Source organism: Hemitrygon akajei, chromosome 14 (genome assembly GCF_048418815.1).
Source record: "Hemitrygon akajei chromosome 14, sHemAka1.3, whole genome shotgun sequence".
Taxonomy (NCBI): domain Eukaryota; kingdom Metazoa; phylum Chordata; class Chondrichthyes; order Myliobatiformes; family Dasyatidae; genus Hemitrygon; species Hemitrygon akajei.
In genome coordinates this window covers 107,015,482-107,028,661 of record NC_133137.1, presented here as the reverse complement: position 1 = coordinate 107,028,661, position 13,180 = coordinate 107,015,482, and the positions used below count along the sequence as shown (strand labels likewise).

The following is a 13,180-nucleotide window of genomic DNA, read 5'->3' as shown; positions in this document are numbered from 1 at the left end:
GGCACAGTAGAGGGCAGTAAGTTGGTGTCAGTCCAGGCTCTGGGTATTGAGGAGTCTGATGGCTTGGGGGAAGAAACTGTTACATAGTCTGGTCATGAGAGCCCCAATACTTGGGTGCCTTTTCCCAGATGGCAGGAGGGAGAAGAGTTTGTATGAGGGGTGCGTGGGGTCCTTCATAATGCTGTTTGCTTTGCGGATGCAGCGTGGTGTGGTGTGAATGTCTGTAATGGCGGGAAGAGAGACCCCAATGATCTTCTCAGCTGACCTCACTATCCGCTGCAGAGTCTTGCAATCCGAGATGATACAATTTCCGAACCAGGCAGTGATGCAGCTGCTCAGGATGCTCTCAATACAACCCCTGTAGAATGTGATGAGGATGGGGGGTGGGAGATGGACTTCCCTCAGCCTTTGCAGAAAGTCGAGATGCTGCTGGGCTTTCCTGTCACATGCTTTTCATTAATGGAGCCTGTTTTCCCTTGTTCAATCACTGTCTTCATCATTCTTTAAGCAATTAGGATAAGCCAGCAAAAATCAGCCGTCCCAGGGTCATGCTTTAGATAACACCATTGTATTCTGGAGCCTTGACCCAAAATGTCAACCATCCCACTGTCTCCGGATATGCTGCCTGAATCACAGTTCCCCTTGCCTTTTGTTTGTGGCACCAATGCATACCATCCTCCAGCTTGGTAGGCAGCTATTTGCCACATCTCCATTTCCTGTCCAAAACTGAATTTTGTATCAGCTCATTAATTTGATGAACGTAAATTTTGCTGACAAGTTTAGTATATTGCATTTTATCAAATGTCTATATCGTGTCAATGAATTACATTTATCAATACTCTGTTCATTCATCAGAGAACTCATTATAGCTGGCCTTAAACAAATAAACTTTCACTTATTAATTGGTAATTGTCGATATATCCATTAATTTTGTTCCTTGTTATCATTCCTAGCAGCTTCTCCATCACTGACATTAAACTGTTCAAGCTAAAATCATAAGATGATACAAATTGAAAGTTTTGGGGGATATTCTGGCCTTAGAATGGCTGAGGGAATTACAGAGAATAGAGTGAATGAGGGAACAGGGTGATTCATAGAGACTGTTCTCTTTTTCTGTAGCTGAGACTCCAATTGAAGAGTTCACACCCACGCCAGCATTCCCAGCTTTGCAATACCTGGAATCGGTGGACGTGGAGGGAGTGGCATGGAAAGCTGGGCTAAGGACAGGAGACTTCCTGATTGAGGTAATAATGCATTCCTTACTTGATGGAAAATGGTTATTGAAAACAACTCTGAAGCAGAGTGCAATAGCAGTAATTGTGGCTATTACGTGTTTGGAATATGTAGAATGAGTTGGAAAGCTGGAATGGACAAATGATCATACCCAGTGAAAGCCTGGTTTGCATTTTCAGTCCTCTGGATATTCCCGTATAGTGGGATATTGTCCAGTTAGCCTAGTGTGTTTTGTGGGGTGTACACCCCATCCATGAGCTTCTCTATTCTACCACCTGCACATTCATTCTGACCTTGCTTTGGGCTTCGATTAAGTTATGCCTTATTTTCCAAATTTTAAAACGTCTTTTCAAATTCTTTCATAACCTTTCCCTACCTACTTATGAAATCACTGCAGCCTAATAAACATTCAAGATTACTGATATTCTAGCTTCTTGATCAGACTTAATGGTAATTGCCCACCACTATCAGTTCCCCTTTTGGCTGCCAAGACTTTGGATAGAGACAAACCAGCCTTAAACTCCACTGCTTCTGTTGCTTATTTCCCTCATTTTATTTGCTGATTAACAAGTATGTACACAAAGCTTTCATCACCCAAGTCATTGCAGCCAGAAATTATGATACATATTGTTACCTATGACACAGATTGAAAAATTGAGGAGGTCCTGAAAAGAGAATACAGGGAGTTAGGAAGGATGCTGAGAAGCAGGACCTCAAAGGTAGTCATTTCAGGATTACTGCCTGTGCCTCGCGACAGTGAGGATAGGAACAGAATGAGGTGACAGATAAATGTGTGGCTGAAGAATTGGAGCAGAGGCAGGGATTCAGATTTCTGGATAATTGGGACCTCTTCTGGGGCAGGTGTGACCTGGACAAAAGGGACGAGTTGTACTTAAATCTGAGCTGTCCATTGTCATTGTGGATAGGTTTATTGGGAGTGGTTGAAACTAACGTGGCAGGGGGATGGCAACGAGTATGATGGAGCTGAAGATGGACCAGCAGGTTTACAAGTAGATGGTGGGTGTAACATGAATGTAAGGAAGGACAACCCAATGATTGGGTACAAATGCAGACAGAACAAAGAGTTAAATTGTACCACAGAGGCAAAATTCAAAAAGATGAAGAACACAGGACTGAGGGTGTTATATTTAAATGCACATAGCATTTGGAATGAGTGGACGAACATCGTGAGCATCACTGAGTTGTGGCTGAAAGGTCATAGTAGGGAGCTTAACATCAAAGGATATACTTTCTATCAAAAGGACAGGCAGGAAGGCATAGGCGGTGGTGTGGCTCTGTTGATAAGAGATGGAATTACATCTTTAGAAAGAGGTGACATAGGGTCAGAGAATGTCGAATCTTTGTGGGTGGAGTTAAGAAACTGTAAGGGTAAAAAAACATTATGAAATCATACATAGAAACGTAGAAAATCTACAGCACAATACAGGCCCACAATGCTGTGCCGAACATGTACTTACTTTAGAAATTATCTAGGGTTACCCATAGTCCTCTATTTTTTAAGCTCCATGTACCTATCTAGGAGTCTCTTAAAAGACCCTATTGTATCTGCCTCCACCAACTTCGCCAGCAGCCCATTCCACACACTCACCACTCTCTGAGTAAAAAACTTACCCCTGACATCTCCTCTGTACCTACTCCCCAGCACCTTAAACCTGTGTCCTCTCATGTTAGCCATAGGCCTCCAATAATTGCCAAGATGTGGGATTGAGATTTGAAAGGGAGCAAGAAAAGGCATGTGATAAGGGTAATGTCAGAATTGTAATGGGGGTCTTCAATATGCAAAGGGATTGGGAAAATCAGGTTGGTGTCAGATCGCAAGAAAGGGAATTTGTTGAAAACCTATAAGATGATTTTTAGAGCAGCTTGTGCTTGAGCCTACTCAGGGAAGGCTTATCTTAGATTGGATGTTTGTGTAATAACCCAGATCTTATTAGGGAGCTTAATGTAAATGAACCCTTAGGAGGCAGTGATCATAATATGTTTGAATTCATATTGCAGTTTGAGAGGGAGAAGCACAACTCACATGTATCAGTATCACAATGGAATAAAGGGAATTACAGAGGCATGAGAGAGGAGCTTGCCCAGGTGGATTGGAGGGGGATACTGGCAGAGCAGAGGTGGCTGAAGTTTCTCAGAATAGTTCACAAGGCACAGGATAGATATGTCCTATAGCTGAAGTTCTCAAATGGTAGGAGTAGGCAACTGTGGCTGACAAGGGAAGTTAAGGACTGCATAAAAGCTAAGGAAAGGGCATATAAGGTAACAAAAGTAAGTGAGAAGTTGGATGATTGGGAAGTGTATAAAATTCAACAAAAGGCAACTAGAAAAGCTATATGAAGGGAAAAGATGCAGTCAGAGAGCAGGAGTGAGTGCCGCTGATATTACAAAGAAAGCAGAAAGGTCTTCAGGTGGATAACTCACCTGGGCCAGATGGACTACAGTCGGCCCTCCTAATCCGCGGATTCAACCAACCGCGGATCGGGAAAACCCGGAAGTTCTCTCTCCAGCACTCATTGTTTGAGCATGTACAGACTATTTTTTCTTGTCATTATTCCCTAAACAATACAGTATAACAACTATTTACATAGCATTTACATTGTATTAGGTATTATAAGTAATCTAGAAATGACTTAAAAGTACAGGCAGTCCCCGGGTTATGAATGAGTTCCATTGTTGAGTCTGTCTTTACGTCGGATTTGAAGTCGGAACAGGTACATCTGGTATTATTTAGTGTCAGTTAGTCAAACGTTTTTCTTAGTATATAGTACATATTTTACCTTTCTATGCATATAAAATATTTAAGTAGCTTTCATCGGGGCAGGGCCTTTCACATGCTCCATTATTCTCACTTTATCCTTTAAAATTGTTCTGATCGTTGACCAACTGTAGCCTAACACTTTTCCAATGACTGATGGCATTTCACCTCTTTCTGATCACTTTATTACTTCCACCTTATTTTCAATGGTGATCGTGATTATTTTCGTGAACAGAAACACTGCAGATTAAGAGCTTCACTGCCGGGTCCTAATGTCCACCGCACTAAGACATGTTAAATGAAGTCCGGGGTTCCGCTGGGTCCTAATGCCAACCGCACTGAGACATGTTAAATGAAGTCCGGGGTTCCGCTGGGTCCTAATGTCCACCGCACTGAGACATGTTAAATGAAGTCCGGGGTTCCGCTGGGTCCTAAAGACCACCGCACTGAGACAGATTAAATAAGGGGGAACCAATCCCCGGCGGATAAGGAGGGCCGACTGTACATCTCAGAATCCTGAGAAAGGTTGCTGAAGAGATAATGGATGCATTGGTCATAATCTTTGAAGAATCACTTGATTCTGGCATGGAGGTCTGGAAGATTAGAAATGTCATTCCACTCCTAAGAATAGAGGAAGGCAAAAGAAAGGATATTATAGGCTAGTTAGCCTAACCTCAGTGTATGGGAAAGTGTTGGAGTCTATTATTAAGGATGAGGCTTTGGGGTTCTTGTACACTGATGATAAAATAAAGTCTGCATAGTTTCTGTAAAGGGAAATCTTGCCTGATGAATCAGTTAGAGCTCATCAAGGAAGTAACAAGCAGGGTGGACAAAGGAGAGGCTGTGGATATCACTTAGTTGGATTCAGAAACCACTTGATAACGTGCCACACATGAGGCTGATTAACAAGATAAAATCCTATGGCATTACAGGAACAATACCAGCATTGATAGAGGAATGGCTGACAGGCAGGAGGCAGTGAGTGGGAATAAAAGGGGCCTTTTCTGGTTGGCTGCCAGTGACTAGTGGTATTTCTCAGGAGTCAGTATTTGGACCATTACTTTTCACATTGTTTGTTAATGATTTGGCTAATGGAATTAGTGGCTTTGTGGCAATGTTTGCAGATGGTATGAAGATAGGTTGAAAGGTAGGTAGTGCTGAGGAAGCAATGTGATTGCAGCAGGACGTAGACAAATTGGAAGAATGGGCAAAAAAGTGGTAGGTGGAATACAGTGTTGGGAAATGTATGATAATGCATTTTGTTTAAAGGAACAATAGAGCAAACCATTATCTAAGTGGGGAGAACATTCTAACATGGGGAGAAGGTTAAATTATCAGAGGTGCAAAGGGACTTAGAAGTCATCGTGCAGGACTCCCAGAAGGTTAGTTCAAAGGCTGAGTCTATGGTAAAGAAGGCAAATGCAATGTTGGCATTTATTTCAAGGGGAATGGAATGTAAAAACAAGGAGATAACGCTGAACCTTTATAAGACACCAGTCAGGCTGCACATAGAGTACTGTCAACAGTTTTGGGCCCCATATCTCAGAAAGGATGCATTGTTATTGGAGAGAGTCCAGAGGAGGTTCATGAGAATTATTCCAGAAATGAAAGGGTTAACATATGAGGAGCTTTTGGCAGCTTTGGGCTTGTACTCACCGGAATTTAAAAGAATACATAGGGATTTCATTGAAATCTACCAAATGTTGAAAGGACTAGATGGGGTGGATGTGGAGAGGATGCTTCCTCTGGTGGGGGTATCCAGGACTAGAGGGTACAGCCTCAAAACTGAAGGGCAACATTCTAGAACAGAACTAAGGAGAAGTAAGAAGAAGTGTGGTGAAGCTGTGGAATGTTCTGCGGTGGAGGCCAAGTCCATGGGTATATTTAAAGCAGAAGTTGATAGCTGATTGGTCAGGGCATCAGGAAATATGGTGAGAGGGCAGGTGTATGGGTTGAGTGGGATCTGGGATCAGCCATGACAGAATGATGGAGAAGACTTGATGGGCTAAATGGCCTGATTTGCTCCTGTGTTTTATGGTCTTATCTCTTGAGGTGGGTTGGTATGAAATTGTGTTTGATGAAACACTTTTAACACTTCATTCAGAGAACCATGTACATGAATGTGAGAGCTGAGCTGAGTGTCCCAGGAGCTGGTGTATTCTCGCCAGGAGTGTAAGGCCTAGTGTTCATTCATCATCAAGTGTGTTGCATGTGTTAATCCCCTTTGTTGTTTAAATTCCTCCCTGCTTCCTTTATCTTTCTCAAGGGCCATGTCTGATTTTAATTTCCTACACCTTACAAGTGCTTCCTTTGTCCTTTTTGACAAAACTTACAATATCTCTTTTCATCTAAAGTTCCAAGACCTTGCCATCCTTGTTTTACATTCTCATGGGAGCATTTTACACTGCTCCGGAAAGTTAGATCACCTGGGATGCAGGGAGAGTTAGCTAACTAAATCCAGAGGAACACACACAAAATGCTGGAGAAACTCAGCAGGTCAGGGTGCATCATTGGAATTGAATAAACAGTTGTCATTTCTGTCCAGACCCTGAACACAGAATTGGCTTGATGGTACATTTCAAAGGGTGACAGTGTTTCTAATGTGTTAGCAAATTCACAGATTAAAGGTTCAAGATAGTTTAATGTAATTTCCTGTACACATGCAAAGGAAAATGAAATAATCGTCACTCTGGACCCGATGCAGCACAAAAAAACGCAATAAATATAGATACATAAGACAATTATATACATAGATTGATTATGTACATAACATGATACTAGGTTCAGAAGTGTATATACATAGGTTGTTAATACAAACTATACATCTCACTGAATATTTTGAAGTGCATGTGATAAATAAATGATTAAATAAATTAATCAGTTGTTGCATTAAGTTCTCTGTGTGTAACTTGACCTCATGTATTGCAGCAGTTCAAAAGGGTGACACGCAATCAACTTCCCAAGGGAAACCATTAACAGCAATTCATATATTGCCCTTACTGGAAGCACTAACATTCAAGTGAATAAATGCATTTTAAAAATGAGGTTTATGTTTCAGAAACAGTTATTATCCCTCAACCATCAGCCTCTTGAACTAGACGGGATAACTTCATTCAACTTTACTCACCCCATCACTGAACTGTTCCCATAACCTGTGGAATCCCATTCAAGGACTCTTCATCTCATGTTCTATGATACTTATTGCTTGTTTACTTGTTATGTTTATTATTATTTCCTCTTATTATTTCCACAGTAATTACTGTGAATTCCCTCAAGAAAATGAATCCAGGGTTGTGACATAAATGTACTTTGAAAATAAATATTTGCTTGAATACCACTGGAAGTAAACACCAAGCAAATAGGTTGGACACTCAAAGATTTGGGGAAAAAAGTTACTTGGGGCTCTATATTAAAGAGTTCAGTCAAGCCAAAGGTAAATGGTTCTAGTTTAGATACAATAATCATATTCGGACTGTTATAGATTTCAAAGTTGAAACTTCAAAGTTCAAAGTAAATTTATTATCAGAGCATATATATGTCACCGTATAAAACCGTGAGATTCATTTTCTTGTGGGAATACTCAATAAATCCATAACAGAATAATAACCATAAATATTGAGAACATGAGATGTAGATTTCTTAAAAGTGAATCCATAGGTTGTGGGAACTCTTCAGTTTTGGGCAAATTAAGTTATCCCAACTGTTTCATGATCCTGATGGTAGAGGGGTAATAACTGCTCCTAAACCTGGCGGTGTGAGACTTGAGACTCCTGTATCTTCTTCCTGGTAGCAGCAGCAAGAAGAACACATGTTTTGGGGGATGGGGTCTCTGATGATGGGTGCTGCTTTCCTTTGACAATGTTTCATGTAGACAGTGGGGGAGGGCTTTATGCATGATAGACTGAGCCATAACCACTAGTTTTTGGAGGACTTTCCATTCAAGGACATTGGTGTCTCCATGGCAGTCTGTGATGCAGCCAGTCAATATACTCTCCACCACACATCTGTCGAAGGTTGTCAAGGTTTTAGATGTCATGCTGAATCATCACAAACCGCTAAGAAAGTAGAGGTGCTGTTGTGTTTTCTTCATAATTGCACTTATATGTTGTGCTCAGGCCAGTTCCTCCAAAATGATAACACTGAGAAATTTAAAGTTGCTGACCCCTCTCCACTTCGGGGCCTGGCTGATGGATCTCTGGATTCCTCTTCCTGAAGTCAATAATCAGCTCCTTGGTCTTGCTGACACTGAGTAAGAGTTTATTGTTGTGGCACCACTAAGCCAGATTTTCAATCTACCTACTAAATGCTGATTTGTCACCACCTCTGATTCAGCCTATGACAGTGGTGTCATCAGCACACTTGAATATAGCATGTGCTTGGAGGAGATGTTGTTGCCAATTCAAACTGACTGGGGTCTGCAAGTGAGGAAATCGAGGATCCAATTGCACAAGGAGATAGTGAAGCCAAGGTCTTGAAGTTTATTGATTAGATTTGTGGAAATGATGGTATTGAATGCCGAACTGTAGACAGCAAAGAGCATCCTGATGTATGCATCTTTCAGGTCCAGCTGTTCCAGGGTTAAGTGAAGAGCCAATGAGATGGCATCTGCTGTGGACTTACTGCCTCTACCATGCCTATTGTCTTGTTTATTATTTATTGTAATGCCTGCACTGTTTAGTGCACTTTATGCAGTCCTGGGTAGGTCTGTAGTCCATTGTAGTTTTTTTTCTCTCTGTGTTGTTTTTACGTAGCTCAGTGTAGCTTTTGTACTCTTTCATGTAGCACCATGGTCCTGAAAAACGTTGTCTCATTTTTACTGTGTACTATACCAACAGTTATGGTCGAAATGACAATAAAAAGTGACTTGACTTGTTGTTGTGGTAGGTAAATTGGAGCAGATCCAAGTCACTTCTCAGGCAGGAATTGATATACTGTATTTCATCACCAACCTCACAAAACACTTCATCACTGTGGATGTAAGTGCTTCTTTACAATAGTCATTGAGGCAGGTTACCACGTTCTTCTTAGGCACCGGTAGAAGTAAGTCGGCTTCAAGCAGTTGGTTACCTCAGATTGCCGAAGCAAGAAGTTAAAGTTCTGTGTGAACACTCCAGCCAGTTGATCAGCACAGGTCTTTAGTACTCGGCCAGGTATCCCATCTGGTCTGGATATTTTTCGTGGGTTCACACTCCTGAAATCTATTCGCACATCAGCCTCAGAGATTGAAATAATGGGATCATCGGAACAATGGGGGTTGCATCTTCCAGGTTCTTCCATGTTTTAGCAGTCAAAGCAAGCATAGAAGGCATTGAGCTCACCTGGAAGCGAGGCCCTATTGTCACCTATGTCACTCGATTTTACTTTATAAAAGGTGTTGAAATTCCACATTAAAGTAAAAAAGAAGTCTGTATAGTCCTGATACAGGGTTCCAACTGAGATTTCAATAGCTGTATAAGGCCTGGTAGACAGTCATAGCTTCGTGTTTGAAAAGTACTGTTAAGTTCCAGTTGAATGCATGTTGTCAGTGACAGACCTAGTACATGGTTCCATCTCAGAATTTGATAGTTGTAATTGGCTTGGCACAGAGCAAAAGCTGGGGGGATGATCTGGCCAGGTATGGAATTGCAGCTCAGAGCTAACAGGACTGGTGCAGAGTTCCAGTTTGGAATACAGTATCTGTTACAGACCTGGTGCAGAGTTCCAGTTTGGAATACAGTATCTGTTACAGACCTGGTGCAGAGTTCCAGTTTGGAATACAGTATCTGTTACAGACCTGGTGCAGAGTTCCAGTTTGGAATACAGTATCTGTTACAGACCTGGTGCAGAGTTCCAGTTTGGAATACAGTATCTGTTACAGACCTGGTGCAGAGTTCCAGTTTGTAGTTTGATGGCTGGAACAGGCCTTTCCTTTTGCCCGATTCCATTAACAAGTCCAGTACAGGATTCCACTTCTGAGCTTAAAACCTGTGTCAAACTTGGGACAAAGCCTGCAATATGATGCCCATGTCAGATTATGCTCACTTTGAAAGGAAGAAAAAAACTTCAGCTAGGAGGATCCCTACAGCACCCAGTGACCCGGTGATCTCTGTCTCGGAGGCCAACGTCAGATTGTCTTTCAAGAAGGTGAACCTTCACAAGGCAACAGGTCCCAATGGAGAACCTGGCAGGGCTCTGAAAACCCATACCAACCAACTGGCCGGTTCGTTCAAAGACGGTTTCAGTCTCTCATTGCTACAGCTAGAAGTTTCCACCTGCTTCAAAAAGGTATTGCAAAGAGATCTTTTTCAGTTAGAGATATGGGATGAGGAATAGCAAATGGATTCCAACTTAGATATGTGTGAGGTAATGCATTTTGAATAGTCAAACCAGGATAGGACCTTTACAGTGAATGATCGGACACTTACCAGTGTTGTGGATCAGAGGGACTTAGGAGAGCAAGTTCTAAGTTCTCTGAAAGAAGCCATGCAGCCTGAAAGGTGCTGAAGAAGGTGTTCAGTGTGGAGCTTTTTCTGGTTGGCTGCCAGTCACCAGTGGTGTTCCACAGGGGTCTATGTTGGGACTGATACTTTCTGTATTATATGTCAATGATTTAGATGATGGAATTGATCACCATGCTTTGTTGCAAAGTTTGCAGACAGTATGAAGACAGGTGGAGGGGCAGGTAGCTTTGAGGAACTGGAGAGGCTTCAAAAGGACGGGCAGATTAGGAGAATGAGCAAAGAAATGGCAGATAGAATATAGTGTCAGGAATGTATGGTCAAGCAAATTGGTAGAGGTAATGAAAGGGTTGACTGTTTTCTAAATGGAGAGGAAATACAAAAATCTGAGGTACAAATGGACTCGGGAGTCATTGCGCAGGATTCCATAAAGGTTGATTTGCAGGTTGAGTCTGTAGTGAGGAAGACAAATGTGATGTTAGCATTCATTTCAAGAGGACATAATGCTGAGAGTTTATAAAGCACTTGAGGCCTCACTTGAAGTATTATGAAGAGTATTTCACCTCTTTTCTCAGAAAGGATGTGCTGAAACTGGAGAGGGTTCAAAGGAGGTCCAGGATTGATCGGCTTCTCATATGAAGAATATTTGATGGCTCTGGGCCTGTATTCACTAGAATTCAGAAGTTTGAGGGGTGACCTAATTGAAATCTATTGTATGGTGAAGGGCTTTGAGGGAGTGGATGTGGAGAGGATATTTTCTATCGTGGGAGTGTCTAAAATAAGAGGACACAGCCTCTGAATAAAGGGGAGAGCTTTTAGAATGGAGATGAGGAATTGCTTTAGCCAGGGAGTGGTGAATCTGTGAAATTCTTTGCCACAGGCAACTGTGGAGGCCAAGTCTTTATGTATATTTAAGGCAGAGGTTGATAGATTCTTGATTGGTCAGGGCATGAAAGGATACGAGGAAAAGGCAGGAGATTGGGGCTGAGAGGAATATTTGGCCAGCCATGGTGAATTGGTGGAGCAGACTCAATGCTCCTATATCTTCTGGTCAAAATAATGGGGCTTTGCTTTGCCAAGTCACCAAAACTCTGTGGCTTCTATCACAGTGTATTAAACGCAATAAATGTGTAAAAAATTCAAATGTTTTTACTATATTTTTTCAAAGCTCTATTTAAAACTAAAAGAAAACTCAACAGTAGGATAAAAAAGGACACCGATTCTGATGAATGGGTGTGATTTAAAAGGTGACACAATAGATGGTAAGAGCTTCAACACATGAACACAAAAGAAATTTGCTAGAGATATATAGATCACCACAATTTAGTTAAAATTACATTCAGTTAAAGAGGATGGTCAAAAGCAATGCAAACCACATCATGATGTTGGTGGTAACATAAGTTAAAATAAGGAAAGGCACTGTGTAATTACTTTGCTGCAACATTTATAACTCGAAGAATCCAATCAAGGATTAGGACTCACCAAAATAAAACACTTGACGTGGATAGGTTTTTTCCATTGAGAGTAGGAAGATTCAAACAAGAGGACATGAGTTGAGAGGTAGGGGGCAAATGTTTAAGGGTAACACAAGGGGGAATTTCTTTATTCAGAGAGTGGTAGCTGTGTGGAATGAGCTTCCAGTAAAAGTGGTAGACACAGGTTCGGTATTGTCATTTAAAGTGTTACGTACCCCGTAACTGGGTGTCTTACCAGCAAAGATAGAAGTGTCCGTTGGAGTCTGGTGATGCTATTTTCAACAGTATTTATTTGTAAAAATATACAAAACTATATCAATGCAAATATACAGATAATATACGTTAGCAATACTAAACCTAAAAGTGCAGGTATAATAATAATCAATAATAAAACAAGCTCTATCGTTGTCTAGGGGATAATGAATTGTCAGATGGAAATATAAAGTTCAGTTCAGTTCATGCAGGCTGCGGTAGTTGTCGGTCAATGTGTTGCAATTGTTGGAGAGAGATGAGAGAAAGAGAACGCGCAAACAGTAACAGCTATGGTCTTTGCCAACCTTCCTTTACGATTTTGATCCGTCGATGTGTTGTTGTTGTGGCCATTCAAGTGTGACCCCTCCGTCCTTTAGCTAGACTGTTCTTCCGTGGTGGACTCATCACCCAGGCAAGGGTGGACACACACACGCCCCACCAGTCTCGCTATAAACACTGTGAGTTAAAATTTACCGACCCTTTGTTCGGTCTCCAATGTCCCACACTGTCTCATAGGTTTCTGCTACTCACTAGCATTTCTCCTGGTACGTCTGAGGGGTGTCACCCCAGACCTCAATTTTATCCCCACTCACGGGGTCTCAGGTGTCAATCAGGTTTGAATAACTTAACCCATCAAACCAGCCCACTCTGGCTGTCCCCCGAGGGATTTCAATGAATAGAACAGTACCAAGTAAACAATCCTTCTCCAAAAGACAATAGCAGTAAATCTCCTCTTTTGTCAGTAGGAGACGTTCCACCTTGTGTACCTCTTAGCTGTGTGTCTCTCTCTCATTCACTTTCATAAGCTGTTATCAATAACAACTGCCCTGGCAGATTTCCTTTTGTCTCTCTTACTTCCTTGTTAGCAGCATTGAAATAGTAGCGATTTGCGATTCTCCAAAAAAGGGGGGGGGGGCGTGGGCCACTCTGCAGCCTTCTGCCCATCAGAGTTGTTCATCCTTCGTAACAAAAGTAAAATTGGATAGGTATATGGACAGGAAAGGAAT

At 41.7% G+C, this 13,180-nt stretch overlaps 1 protein-coding gene and 1 long non-coding RNA gene across 4 annotated transcripts in view; one reads left to right on the top strand and one right to left on the bottom strand.

The window, feature by feature from the left end:
• shank3a (SH3 and multiple ankyrin repeat domains 3a) overlaps positions 1-13,180 on the top strand; it is a 1,154,364-nt gene that overhangs the window by 966,680 nt on the left and 174,504 nt on the right. For all 3 annotated transcript variants that reach the window (XM_073066894.1, XM_073066893.1, XM_073066892.1), the window contains exon 17: positions 1,120-1,244. In XM_073066894.1, the coding sequence (XP_072922995.1) occupies positions 1,120-1,244 (125 nt within the window). The remainder of the gene's footprint in view (positions 1-1,119; positions 1,245-13,180) is intronic.
• Positions 1-13,180, bottom strand: part of LOC140738894 (uncharacterized) — a 96,819-nt gene that overhangs the window by 33,670 nt on the left and 49,969 nt on the right. The window lies entirely within an intron of this gene.